Source organism: Hyaena hyaena, unplaced genomic scaffold (assembly GCF_003009895.1).
Source record: "Hyaena hyaena isolate Hyena2069 unplaced genomic scaffold, ASM300989v1 scaffold_123, whole genome shotgun sequence".
NCBI classification, from domain to species: domain Eukaryota; kingdom Metazoa; phylum Chordata; class Mammalia; order Carnivora; family Hyaenidae; genus Hyaena; species Hyaena hyaena.
Genome location: NW_024080756.1, coordinates 3077986 through 3093054, shown reverse-complemented (window position 1 = coordinate 3093054; position 15069 = coordinate 3077986). Strand labels below are relative to the sequence as shown.

General features: G+C 39.6%; 1 protein-coding gene across 1 annotated transcript in view; it reads right to left on the bottom strand.

Moving 5' to 3' along the window:
* Positions 1-15069, bottom strand: part of LOC120235219 — a 91031-nt gene that overhangs the window by 13618 nt on the left and 62344 nt on the right. Inside the window, exons 20-23 of the mRNA XM_039237411.1 lie at positions 11393-11550; positions 10262-10373; positions 8899-8948; positions 8353-8529 (exon numbers count right to left, since the gene is read on the bottom strand). Of these exons, the coding sequence (XP_039093342.1) occupies positions 8353-8529; positions 8899-8948; positions 10262-10373; positions 11393-11550 (497 nt within the window). The remainder of the gene's footprint in view (positions 1-8352; positions 8530-8898; positions 8949-10261; positions 10374-11392; positions 11551-15069) is intronic.

Here is a 15069-nt window from a genome sequence, read left to right as displayed (position 1 = left end):
TCTCATGGTTTTAATCAAGTGATTTGAAGCTCGGGAACAAAGGATGGTGTTAGTTTGGAGAATTTCCTTTATTTCAGTAACCACAAAGTCAGACTATCCTGTCCTACAGCAGATCAAAGCCGGTGTAATCCAGTCTTAACACTATTGTTCAGTTCACAGTGTCCAAAGGTGCTCCAAAGAAACATGGATTATCAACAATAGAAAGTTACCAGGCCTGCAGCTGAACACATGAGGTTGCAGGCTAAGGAGCTGGTGGCAGCAGCGTGACTGAACCAGACTTTGGCCTCTGAGGAGAACATACATTCCAGGAGCTGCAGAGCCCTCTACCAAGTGTTACCCTCTATTTCTCATCCATTATTTCCTTCCACTTCCACCCCTGCCTGCAGCTGAGGAAGGGCAGAGAGAATAGCAGAAAGCTTCGGGTGCAAAGTGCAGTTTACCTGCTTCTCAGCCCTATGATGAGTATTCCTCCCCTTCCTTGTGGATGACTCATCAACCCCCCAGCCTGCCAGTTCCTTGACCTGCTCAATATCATCCCCCTTAAACTTAATTCCCCTTTAGCCACTCGCTCTGGGGCCACATTCCAGAACTTGTCAGTACCTGGGACCACATCACCTCCAAAGACTTAAACTCCACATCCAGGTTTCCCATCTCAACTCTTTATTCCTGTTTTCTCACCCGCTAACTCCAAATAAACCTCCTTTATCCGCACAACATATGCTCCTTGATGTCATCCAGCCCTCTGGGCCTTCCCTCAGCCCTTCCATCTGTCAGTTCCATTCTGAATTTATTCTCTTCCCTGCCCAGACCAGGTCTTGCCATCAAGCACAGGAACCTTCTAGTCTCTGCTTCTTTGTACTCACTACCCAGCTACCTCACAAAACCGCAACTCTGAATCCCTCCAGCTATTATGCTTTCCATTTCTAGTTGCATGTCGCTGAACACAGCTGGAGGAGATCATACCACTAACTGCACTGATGCAACAAGTAAATGGTTTCCAGCCTGAGCAGTGTCACCCCAGGACAACCCTTATTCTTTCCTTTGATCAGCTTTCATGCCCATTTCCTTTTCTAATAATTCCAAGTCTTCTTTCAGGCTCATACCAAACTCCTGCCAGCAGATGATGACAAGGTCTGTTATTACATAATTGAATTAAAGGCTACTGGCTGGAACTCCCCCTACTTCCTATGGGCCCTTTTCTACTCCCATCCTTCCTTTCAATCAAGGTCAAAGGCAGAGGTACACACCTGGGATATGAAATGAAGGTGGTCACTGCCCTCAAGGTTCTTATATTTCGGAGGCAGCTATATATGCAAGCATGACTTATGATAGAAGCATGATGTAACTGAAGTACGCTTGGCCCTTAAACAACACAGGGGTTAGGGGTTCTGACCCACCTCCAAGGTGAAAATCTGTGTACAACTTTGCTCAAAAACTTAACTAATAATAGCCTATTATTGAACAGAAACCTCACTGGTACATCAACAATCAACACATATGTTGTATATCATATGTATTATACACTACATTTATTTTATAATAAAAGAAGCTAAAGAAAAATGTTATTAAGGAAATCATAGAAGAGAAAATACACTTATAGTACTCTAATATATTTATTAACAAATCCACATATAAGTGGACCCTTGCATTCAAACTTGTGTTGTTCAAGGGTCAACTGTACATGAAAGTGCAGTGAACATCCAGAAGAGGAAGCATCTGAGACTCTAGTGGGAGATTATTAGACAAAATTCACAGCTGAGGCTTCTGAGCTGTGATTCATCATTTCCCTCTCCACTTTCTTCTTAATGGCACTGTTATTTTTCCCCATTTAAAGGAACTGTGGTAAAATAGACATAACATAAAACTGATCATCTTAACCATTTTTAAGCGCACAGTTCAGTGGCATTAAGTACATTCACATTGCTGTGCCACCATCATCACCATCATCTTCAGAACTGTTTTCCATCCTCAAAATGGCAATTCTGTACCAATTGATAATTGTACTGCTATCTTTTTTTTTTTTTTTTAACCCAAGCCAGAGAGACTCTGGGTGACACCCTAGATTCCTCCTTTTCCCTTAGATTCCCTTTAAATCCAGCACCTGGCCAACTGATTTCACCTTCTACACATCTCCTATGTACAGTGTCAGTAGCTTGCTTTCCTTTTTCCTGTTGTTGAATGACAAACACCGGAATTCTGGATCTTGCCCAATGTTATGCACATTTTACTTCCCATTGCTCATCCTCCTATACCCTGGGTGGGACCACTCAAGAGCCCAGGTGCCATTCCACATCTCTGTGCTGTCTCCCAGTTTGAACTGAAGTTCTTTTCCTTGTCCATCTGAAACACCAACCATCCCTGAAGACCCAAGTTTAGCTTCCCCTTTTCCCTGCAGCATGCCCTGCTCCCCATCCCCACTTCCTCAATCCTTTAGATAATATGGATAACATTTCCTAGTGGGTACTTTCATTATACTCTTATTATATTTTATTCTTTATCACAGTGTACTGTAATTACCTATTTCCCCTTGTCTGAAGGGCAAGTACCTTGTCTATCCATTGCTGTACAGCACTTGGCACCAAGGTTGCCATATACTGCTGTTCAGGCTGTGCCCTGAGGTGGTCAGCAGTGGCTGAGATCCAGCCTACCTTTTACTTGCCAAGCTCTAGGCCCTGCCCAGAGGAAGGAGTGCCTTCTTCTAATGTGCATAAAGGCACCATATGAGATCATGGTGACTCTACCTGTCACATAGTAAGGGTTTGATTAGTGTTAGTATCCTCTCTCTCATTTCTTCTCTCCTCAATCAGCCAACACCACTGCTCTTAGAGAGTGGCCAAGCATCATCCCAGTCTCCAGATTCCTGTCTCTTCTGGAGCCATGAAAAGCAAGGAGGCCTCAAGGGACATCTTTCTTGGGAGGAGAACTCCCTATGTCTCCCCTTCTATAGAGACTTTGGTTTGAGGATAAGGTAGTCGCTGTTAAAACTAAACACAGTACATTACAGCCTTTAAAGGATTAAGTAGCATTTAAAAATTTTAAATCTACAGAATACATGGGGCTCTTCTGGTTAAGGGACGGCAAACACAAGCAGGGAAGCCACCTTTTCCCTGTCCTTGACTATAGGAGACATCGCCAATCAATTACAACACTCTCATAAGCTTGGGATGTCTCAGAATCCTTAGCAGGGCATTAGCTGTTAGAATTGATATTTAAAAGAAAACTTATTTTTTGCTTTTCCTGTCTGCGCCTGCAGAGAAGCAGGGCTTTCGGAGAGATATCCCACCTCTAACTGTGGGGCTTTCCTTGGACTGGTGACCTCGGTCTGGCACTGGACAGTGGAAGTTCACTCCGGGTTAGGTGGTACCCCAGGGGCGCGGTCGGCATCAGGAGGAACCAGTCCCCTGCCCTGAAGTGCCGTGGCTTGTGGGATTGCAATTTGGGTGGCATCATTAACACGCATGGAGTGAGAGCTTGGAACGTGGCTGGGCGTGAGGAACGGGAGATGGCCCGCCTCATCTGCGCCTGTGGCACAGGCTACTTCAAGGAACAAACCTAAAGTGCACACGGGGGAGAGTCCAAAACATCACTACAAGTAGAGAAATAAAATAACCAAAGTCATAAGAGAGACCAAGGGACACCCTTCAGAGAACACTTCCTGAACGGCCAGGCCCTGGACAGTGTATGAGCCTCCTTTAATATTAATATAGCAGCGCTCACAGGGGAGAACACATCACAAGCTTTTTAAAACTAACAAGAGAAAGAAAGCTGGCCAAAATGACGAAACGGAAGAACTCTCCTTTAAAGAAATTTGAGGGAGAAATAGCTAGAGAACTGCTCAAAAGTGATCTAAGCAACATAACTGAACAAGAATTTAGAATAATACTCATAAAATTACTCATTGGGCTTCAAAAGGGCTTGGATGACATCCGAGCCATTATTGTTGCAAATACTGATGAACTAAAAATTGCAACACAAAATAAAATGGAGGCGTTGGCTACTGCACAGATTGAAAAGGCAGAAAAAATATGTGAATTAGAAGATACAATTATAGAGAAAGAGGAAGCTGAGAAAAAGAGAGAGAAATTGGTCCAGGAACATGAAAGGAGAGTTCGAAAGCTGAGTGATACAATCAAATTGAAGAATATCCATATCATAGGAATTCTAGAGGAAGAGAGAAAGAAAGGAGCAGAAGGTATACTTGAACAAATCATACCTGAGAACTTCCCCAACCTGGGAAAGGAAACAGATATTGAAATCCAAGAGGCACAGAAAGCTCCCCACAGACGTAAACTGAATCAATCTTCTGCATGACATATAGTGAAACTGGCAAAATACAAGGACAAAGAGAGAATTCTGAAAGCATTTAGGGATAAAAGGGCCCCAACATACAAAGGGAGACATATCAGGGTAGTAGCAGACCTATCTACTGACACTTGGAAGGCCAGAAAGGAATGGCAGGAAATCTTCAGTGTGATGAACAGGAAAAATATACAGCCAAGAAGCCTTTATCCAGCAAGCCTATCATTCAGAATTGAAGGAGAGATCAAGGTTTCCCCAAACAAAAAATGGAGGAATTCATCACCACTAAGCCAGCCCTACAAGAGATCCTAAGAGGGACTCTATGAGGGAAATGTTGCAAGGAACACAAAGTCCCAGAGACACCACTACAAGCATGAATCTAACAGAGAACACAATAACTCTAAACCTGTATTTTTCAATAATAATACTGAATGTAAATGGACTAAATGCTCCAATCAAAAGACATAGAGTAGCAGAATGGATTAAAAAAATGAGATCCATCTATTTGCTGTCTACAAGAGACCCATTTTAGACCTGAGGACACATTCAGATCGAAAGTGAGGAGATGGGAAAACATCTATCATGCTACTGGACATCAAAAAGAAAGCTGGAGTAGCCATATTTATATCGGACAAACTGGGCTTTAAAATAAAAAATAAAGGCAGTAACAAGAGATGAAGAAGGGCATTATATAATAATTTCAGAGTCTATCCATCAGGAAGAGCTAACGAGTATAAATGTCTATGCACTGAATTCAGAAACACCCAAATACATAAAACAATCACAAACATTGATAAGAATTGCTAATAGCCATATATGGAAAGAGCCTAAGTGTCCATAAACTGATGAATGGATCAAGAAAATGCAGTTTATATATGCAATCGAATACTACATGGCAATGAAAAAGAATGAAATCTGCCATTTGTAGCAACATGGATGGAACTCAAGGGTATTATTCTAAATGAAATAAGTCAGGCAGAGAAAGATACCATATGTTTTCACTCATGTGGAACTGGAGGGACTTAACAGAGGACCATAGGGGAGGGGAAGGAGAAAAAACAGTTGGGGAGAGGGAGGGAGGCAAACCATGAGCGACTCTTGAATACTGAGAACAAACTGAGGACTGATGGGGGTGGGAGGGAGGGGAAGGGGGTTGTTGGCATGGGGAAGGGCACTTGTTGGGATGAGCACTGGGTGTCATATGGAAACCAACTTGACAATAAACTATATTAAAAATATATATATATATAAAGAAAACTTATTTTTTATCTTCCACCTAACCCAACTCCATATTTTAGGAATGCAGTTAGTGAAGACCTCTGTCCTCCATGACCCTGATTCCCCAAACCTGTCCTGGGGACATGTCTAGTTAAACTTGCCCTTGAGTGATACCCATCTATCATTTCATGAACTTTCCTAAATGGCCTCTTTCCAGGAAGCCTTTCCATACCAGTTCCATTCTTTTTTTTTTTTAATGTTTATTTATTTTTGAGAGAGAGTGAGCGAGCGAGCATGAGTGTGGGAGGAGTAGAGAGACAGGGAGACATAGAATCCAAAGCAGGGCCAGGCTCTGAGCTGTCAGCACAGACCTCAATGTGGGGTCCGAACCCACAAACTGCAAGATTATGATCTGAGCCTAAGTCAGAGCTTAACCGACTGAGCCACCCAGGCACCCCAGCAGTTCCATTCTTTGGAATCAATCTCTATACACCCTAATACTAAAGATCTTAGCATGCTTAACTTCAGAGAGCTGCTTCCATTTCCTCACTCACCAGATGAAGAGTTGAGGTTAAGAGATTGAAGAGAAGTGATTTGCCTGAGACCTCAGGGCAACTTATCATTGAGCTGGGTAAAGCCTAAATATTCTAACTCCCAGGCCATCACTCTCTCTATTCTACCTCCTTGTAGCTGATGTTCATTTTTATGAATACTCAGTATATGGAATCACAGACTTTGGAGTTGGCAATAATCTTCTACACTACTTCAAGTTTACAAAACTTCCACATAAGACAGAAGTTCCTTTTCCTGTTTCTCCATTTTCTGAGGTGTAATAAAAGGGACTTGTTAAAGTCTAGAGAGTTTAGGAAGCAGGACATAGGTAAAGTGGAAAGATACTGAATCCTTATCAGTCACTGCTCATCCACTGCCAAACTCTATGTCTTGGGCTCTGGGTGTGTGCTCACTTTGCTCACACTTTTATTGACCAAAGCCCTGTCATGAAATTACCCACACACTAACTGACCAGATGATTTAGAGCTCTGGGCTCATCCCCCTTAAATGACTGCTTCCTTTAGTCTTAAGGAAACACACAGTCATCTAAAATAAACAGTTAAGGAATAGAGTAAGACCTGCAAGTTAGAGAGGTTTTTTTCCTTCTTTTCTACTTCCTGACCTCATTTGGTTGCTTCAAATAAAACAGATCAGAAACAAAAACAGACTTCCTAAACACAAATGTAGTGAACTTGTGGTTAGACTTCTGGAAACTATTTTAAAAATTTGATCCCAAATATAGATTATGCTTATAAATGGTTCACTTGGCTAGTGGGTAGATGAAATAATGAAACTCAGAAATCTTAGGGGATTATCCTGTGATGTTTCATATGAGAGAAAGATATGCTTCAGCCTCATTGAGCAACAGGTGTCCAGTCAAACCCTTCAGCAAAATAGTCTACTGAGGTATATTTGCCCTACCTCTCCCTCAAATGCATTCTTCCATTAGGTAAATCCTCAAGTCTACTGAAGTGAATGTATTGGCTGACTCATGAGACAAACACTGGTATTCACAAACTGGGGTGTCTTATAAGTATAATGTAGGCCTTGTCGCTATTTCGGTAGCCAGCTGTCAGTCAGTCAAGGGCTTACTAACTCAAGTTTGTTCCTTCTCCAGCATTCTCTAGCCTCTTCTATCATTCCTCCCTTTTTTATAGTGAGTTCTAACTTACAGAACATTTCACATAACTCTAGCAGGTTATCTTGAAAATCTTTGAAGTTACTTTTTTGTTTCCAGAGTTTTCCCCCACTGCACTGAATTTACTGCTGGAGTCAATGACTTATTCACCTTCGTAACACCGGCACATGGTAAAGTGTCTGGTACTAAGTAAGCACTAAATAAGTAGTGGTTGAATTATGCATGAAGAAATAAGTGAGTGAAAGAGTGGTCTGATACAAATGTTCTTTCAATTCCCTTTCATCTATCTGTTCTATGATTATATTTATTGAGTATCTCTATTACTTGGCACTAAGCTCTGTACCTTATGGGAAAGAGTAAGGGAGGAATTACTCTTACCCTACAGGATGTTCTGCTCCCCTCTGGAGACTGCATAACTGTGTAATACACACACACACACACACACACACACACACACACGCACACACGCACACGCACAGGTATGCTAACTCCTCCATCTAGGTGAGCGAACTCTAGGCAGGCTGAGTTAAGAATACTTGAGAAACTGGATAAGGCATGATAAGGAAGTATGGAAGCAGCTCTGCCCTTATCATTTAATATCACTCTCCATGTATTTTTTTTTTCTCTGTAAAAGAAATACAGAAGGACAGATTTATCCAAGGTACTGGTGTATCAATAGTGTGTGTGTGTGTGTGTGTGTGTGCGCGCGCGCGCACGCGCGCGCGCTTCTTATTCCTTCTGCTCCATTGAGTAAAATATTTGAAGCCAGGACAGCTCAAGATCAAGTTTACTTATTTGTTTCCTTATTTTAGATGCTGGCTTATGTAAAAGGTGTGACTGATGAAAATCTCTGGGATCTCCAGGGGAAAACAAAACTACATAGATTGAAAAAGCAGTGCAACAGCCCATAAACAGAGAACTTCTTCTGGATTCAAATACAAAGATACTATTATTCTTGGAGTGTTAGCTTTTTCTTTTGCCCTTCTGAACCAAAAGACCAAGGCCAAATGCAGTAAAGAAAGTAAGATTCCCATACCAAATGTAACATGTCTCTTCCCTCTTCCCTGGGAGGGGTAGGGTATGTTTGTTAGTGGTGGTGGTGGGGGTTGGGGGAGTAGTAAAAAGCTTTAAAGGAAATTACACACCTGGGGTCAGCATTGAGGCCCTCCTTGGAGTCTCTCAACCCTTTCTTTTCTTGTGGTTGCCCCACCATGAAAAAGGTGTCCCTGATGGTAGGGAAATCTTCCAGCAGGGCTCTCAGGCTATTGCAGTATGCCATGATCTGACCCCGAAGAGCATAGTGAGACATACGATAGTTGAACCTGAAAAGCCAGAAGAGATGATATCCAGAAGGTGAATCAAATTTTTTGTGTCATTTTCAGAAAGATCTACTTCTCTGAAAGACCTTTCAAAGAGAATGGATGACCTCATCCAGAAGAAAGTTCTATCTGGGTCAGGTTGCTATTGCCTGAAGGCAGAGGCATGGTCCTCTTCAAGCACCTCCTATCTTTCACTTCTGATGCTCTTCTATGTGTCAGAGGATAGTTTGGTTTGGCTTCATCCAAAACAATTATGTGTTTATTTAAAAACCAACCACCTGATTCATTGTCTGGATTTCTATGTAACACTGCAGTTTATTGAATTTAGAGTCAGAGAAATCAGGATATGTTGTTCATATATACTATACTTACTTCTGACAATATTCAACTATAACTTCTCTCTTGACTTGACCAATTTCATCCTGTGATAAAAGAGAATGATAGTTCTTCTATTAGATGGTTGTCTATAAAAACCTCTCCATTCTAGTTCCTATATACATACTTATAGCAAACTTAAGGGAGAAAAGTCCATACAGTTGAGATATTCTTTCTGAAGGCCAACTTGCTGTGAGATACTCCTCCATGGTTCTCTCCCATTGAGTATGCCAAAAATGCAAGGCCCTGACTAGTCTTTACCTGGGCCATTTCTCAGGGTTCTATTTGCAAAGAGCAACTTTAAGAGATGAGGGAATGTCTCCTTCCAGGAAAAATAGCAAGCCTACCATTTAAAAAGAGGTGGACTCCTCAATCTCACTGTCATTCAACTGTGACATAAACCCCCTCCATACATCTAGGCTCCTCCATGTTGCCCCCTTGGGACTTAGGAGACAGAGGGAACTGACATGAAGCTCAAGTCACCTACTCTACTGTGAGTCATAAAGTTCTTTGTCTCTGATCTAGGAGTCTTATGTCTTCTAATCTGATAGACATTGGATAATCCTGAAGAACAGCTAATTAGCTATAACATTTTTCACTTGGTCAATATTTTTTTTAATATTGTCTTAAAAAAGATAATTGAATATCTCAATTACTTATTAAAAGGAGTCCTTTGCCTCCATTATTACTCAACAATAATCTAGAAGTCTGGCCTCCCTCACATCCCATTTGTAGAACTAGATTAGGGAAATTTAAGTCTTTCCATTTCAGTCACAGATAGGGGAAACGCTTAGAGATTGTAGACTTGTGATTTCTCTCCCAAATAACTATAGATTAGCCTAATGACCTCCTCCTCAAAAAGTTAATGAATAATTAAATGATATTTACAAAATTAAGCAATATTGATTTAAAGGCTGAAATTTTATTATATTTTCCAATAGATTAAGCTAGTATAAAACACTTAAATAAAAACATGGCATTAACATCTAGAAAACCAGATAACACATGAATTTGATAGTAAGAGCTCTTGCTCACCTTGTCCAAACCCCCTAAACACTTGTGCGTTATTCAGCAGTGGGCTAATGTTCCACAGCAGGTGTTGAAACTAGTTGTGTTTAGAAAGTGACAAAATAAAACATGGCCTTGGAAAAGTATATGTATTCTTGAAACTAGGCACAATTAGCTTGAATTACTTCCTTTCTATTTCTTATTGAATTACCTTTATGTTCTTTATATTTTCAATAGTCTTATCCAAATAGGCTGAAAGCAACAGATTATGAGTTAAGAATTTTATTTGCTCAAATGTAAAAGACAGTGAGAGCTTTACACTCATTTAGTGAGTCCTTCTCCCAAAACTCACAAGGTTCTTCACTCTGTCGGCCATGGTTTGTTTCCTGAGGAGGAAGGCGTTCAGCATCATGTCCCGCAGCCCCACCTTTTCTAGTTGAATAGACACAAAAGCCTCCGGCGCCCTGACAAGTGAACAGAGACATCTGAGCCCAAAGCAGCAAGTAAGAGGACATGTTATAATAAGGCAACTCAACAGCTTGCTGGAGGACAGAAACAGCTGGGGCTGATACTGGGCATTGCAACAGAAGAGCTGGTGGCTCTGTCTCCATGGTTTTCATCTTCTTCAAATGTTTCTGATTATATCCACTGGGGATGCTGATGTGTCACCACCCTCCTTGGGGCTCCCATGTGCCTGAAGCATGTATCAGCACTCTCTCCTCTGTTCCAAACTTCACTGCTTGGCTCCGTGTTTGTACAAACCAGGTCCTTTTGTGCCCTCCTGGCCTCTACTGCAGGGGTTCCTAAAGGGGACCCTCAAAGGTACTCTTCAAAGGGTATTTGAACTCTGGCTATGTGTCAAATTAATGGCATTTGGTGTAGTAAAGCAGTTTTGCTTACTATGTTTTCCCTTTTAAATGTGCCAGAATTAAATTAAACTATCATTGGAAATACCGAGAATATTTATTACAGAATACAAATATCTCTCTCTGTCACAGTGAAAAGAGGTCATGACATAATAGGACATCCCTGATTTATAACCATAGAGGCTGTGCCTCTCTGTTAATGCAGCACCCTATTATTCTAAGCAATGGTAAAGCCCTTGAATAGCAAGGGTAGTTCTGTATTTTTTAGATTAAGATAAACATGGAAAATTGGAGAGGCCCAGATTCTTCTTCTTTGTGTTCTATGTTTGAAAAATATATAGAGAGAAAAGACAAAGGGAAGACAAAGAGAAAGGAGGATAGAGGAGCAGAGAGCAGAAAAGGGGTTGAGATAAGGAACATTGACTGTCCTTCATAGACTGTATATTGGAAGAAGTTGAGCCTTCTCAGTGTTCATATAAGGTCTTCATACAAGGTCTTAAAAATTAAACACAGGCTTGTCACTTTGGGAATTTAGGCATCCTTCAATCCCATACTATGTTATTAATTGATTTAAAAGAGAAAACTTTTGTTATTTTAAACAAATCCTAGTGAAGTACCTTTTGGTAGCCTGGAATCTTTCTGAACGATGAGTAAGGGTGTCTGGAACTTTTGGAGCTGGGGCTAACAGGAAGTTTTCTGTGTCATTCACAATTCCGGAATTTCTTCTTCTGGCTGGACCTATTCCACCATGATTTCTCAGATCTGAACTTGTTTCCTAAAATGTTTTAAACAGAAGTGAATGGAATTATTAAGTTTGTTGGATTTGTAAACCCTGTAGTACTGGCTGTGAAATTATCTCATAGGTGCAACTGACCCCCAAATTATGTAAATGCTTGAGTATGTGGGGTGGGGATGGGTTGGAGTAGAAGGGAGAGAAGAGAAGGGAAATAGAGGGGAGGAGAGGAGAGAGTAAGAGGAAAAAAAGGAAGAGAGATTTTGTACAACATAAGGGTGAGGCAGTAAGTGTAACTATTTTCCAGAATAAAGTGCAGTTGTCTAAACTGCCCTGAAAAAAGTTCTTCATTCTACAAGTTAGCTAGTTGGAGTGCTCTGTATAGAGTGGCCTGTCAAGAAATACTACTGATGGACTTCATGGCTGCAAAGTCTGAAAAACTCAGGCAGCATGCTCACTGTTGTTCAGCATAAGCAAATGGAGGTGGGTTATATATGCTGCCACGCACAATGTAATGATAAAGGGTAAGGGGAGGGAGGGAGTGGAAGAAAAAGTTTTCTGTGGTATTTTGTGATGTCAGCCTAAGTGAACTGATGCAAGAGCAGTAAACACACACTGCTTCTATATTTCTTTCACCCTCTCATTCCTTAGAATGAGGAATGAGGAATGAGAACTGTTCTCCATTAGAACTGCTCTCTCAGTCTCCGATGACCTTTTGAGGATGTCAAATGGCCTCATTTTCATCCCCGCTCTTCTGTTTCCTCCTTCTACATTTAACTCTATCAACTTTCAACTTGTTATTCTTTTTTCCTCTTTTAAAAACAATAGTTTCATTGAGATATAACTGACATTCAATAAACATCATGTATTTGAAGTGTACAATTAGAAAGTTTTGGCCTATGTATACAACTATGAAACCAACACTGCAATCAAAATAATGACCATTCTTCCCATCCAGCCCTCTTCCTCAAGCAACCACTGTTCTCTGCTGCCTGCAACTATAGATTAGAATGAATTTCCTAGAATTTTATGTAAATGGTGTCATGTAGTACATACTCTTTTTTGTACAGCTTCACCCATATTGTTGTGTATCTCAATAATTCACTTGTTTATATTGCTGAGTAATATTCCATTGTATGGATGTACCACAATTTGTTTATCTATTTGTTTATCTAGTCTATCTACTATGTATTCACCTCACCAATGTGAGGAACATTTGGGTTCTTTCCAGTTCTTGGCTATTTTAAATAAAGCTGCTATAAACATCTGTGTGTGTTTTTGTATGAACATGGGTTTCTATTTCTCTTGGGTAAAATCTAGGAGTGGAATGGCTGGATCATATGGTAAGTATATGTTTAACATTTTAAGAAACTGTCAAACTGTCTTCCAAAATGATTGACTATTTTGCATTTCCCTCAGCAGTGTATGTGAATTCCATATCTTTCACATCTCTGCCAACACTCAAAATGGTCAGTCATTTAAATTTTAACCATTCTCATGGGTGTGAGGTAGTTTCTCAATGAGGTTTTAATTTGCGTTTCTCTAATTAATGGTGTTGAACACTTTTTTTCTGTGCTTATTCACCATCTGTACATCTTCTTTGGTGACTCATTTCTTCTTGAAACATTTGCCTCCTTTGGCTTTGGTAGAAGTGAACAATTTTGTTTTCTCCTTGTTGTCTCTTTCTTTCCCTCCTCCCTTCCCTCATTTCCTTGTTCCTTTTCATTGTCTCCATCATTTATTCCTTTTTAATATACTGTCAGCTGTCTTCCTGTCCCATACTTGTAGGAGAGCATATAAACAGATGCACACTCACACACACACACACACACCTATATATTCATATATAAATATATCTATATAACCATATTGATGTCAATATAGATATAGATATCCCTAACGTCTTTACATCCCTGCCCTGTGCTCCTATCCAGTGACTTTCAGCATTTGCTTCTTGAATAGGTCTTGGGGAATGACTCATAATCCTCTCAATCTCCATTTCAACAAGAATAACCCCACTTATATTTGTTTTATACACTGGTATTCTTCATAAGATTAAAGTAATTGAATAGAGAATTCCTATGTCAACTATGTATGAAAACCACCTGTGATGGTCAAGCTGGGCTCCTCATTTTTACCTAGTACCCATCTGCCCTCTCTTGTTTCCATGACTGAGTTATCTGAAGGTGTTCTCTCTGCCTGTCAAAAAGCTCATCCCTGAGCACTGGGTGTTATATGGAAACCAACTTGACAATAAACTATTTGTAAAAAAAACCAAAAAAACAAAAAAACAAAACCCTCATCCCTTGGGTTTTCCCAAAAGCACCTTCTCTATGCTGCCCTTCCTGGTTCCCCAGATGTGACCTCTCTTTTCTTTAAATTCCTTCTATAGCTTGTTGAACCCCTCTTTTATACCTTGTGCTTAAACACCGTGTGAGCCTGTTAGCCTTATATAATATATATATATATATATATATATATATATATATATATATATATACACACACGCACATACATACACACTGGTCTTAAGTTCCTTAAGAGCATGACTTGTACCTCAGTATTATCTGATGAACCTAACTTATAGGATGTACTGAATTACAATTTTGGGGTTGAGTTTTTTAAAATCAATATAACTCGCTCTACCCTTATTTTCTACTTCAGTACTTGGTCTTAAGGGGATTATTATTTGGCAGTAGAAGCAAGGAATGAATATTCTTGCAATACTCATAAATTTGTACTTTCCTATTAACATGAAGAGTAGAAATAGATAAATGTCGACAAATGTGATAAGAGATAAATATGGTGAGCTGTATAGAATCTATAGGATGTAAAGAATGTTTAAGGCCATTTGGAAAGTTGATTTCCTGAGGCCAACTGGTGAATTAATTTTACTGGTGAACATACATACACATGAGAGCTATACTATGTTTAAAAAATGGGTAAAAATTCCTATGAAGTGATTTGGAGTGATTTCCAGGATATATTGTTAAGTAAAAAACCAAAATCCAAAAGAGTATATATAAATAAAATCCCAAGCCCATTCATGATAAAATCATTCAACAAATTAGGAATAGAGGGAAATGTCCCCAACCTTATAAAAGGCATCTATGAAAGAAACATAACCAACATCATAATTCATGGAAAAGATTGAAAGCTTTCTCCCTAAGATCAGGAATAAGATAATAATACCCACTCTTGCCATTTCTATTCAGCCTTGTACTGGAAGTTTTACCTAGGGCAATTAGTAAAGAAAATGAAATAAAAGACATCCAGATTGGAAAGGAAAAAGTAAAATTATTTCTATTTGCAAGTGACATAATCTTGTATATAAAAAAAATCCTAAAGAATACATACACACAAGTAAACAAGATCAATATACAAAACTCAATTATATTTTTATACATTAGCAATAAACACTTTGAAAATGAAATTAAGAAAATAGATCCAACAATATAATAAAAAAATGAAATATTTTGAAATTAATTTAACAAAGAAGTACAGAACTTATACACTGAAAACTGCAGAATACTGTTGAAAAATATTTTTAAAAACCTAAAT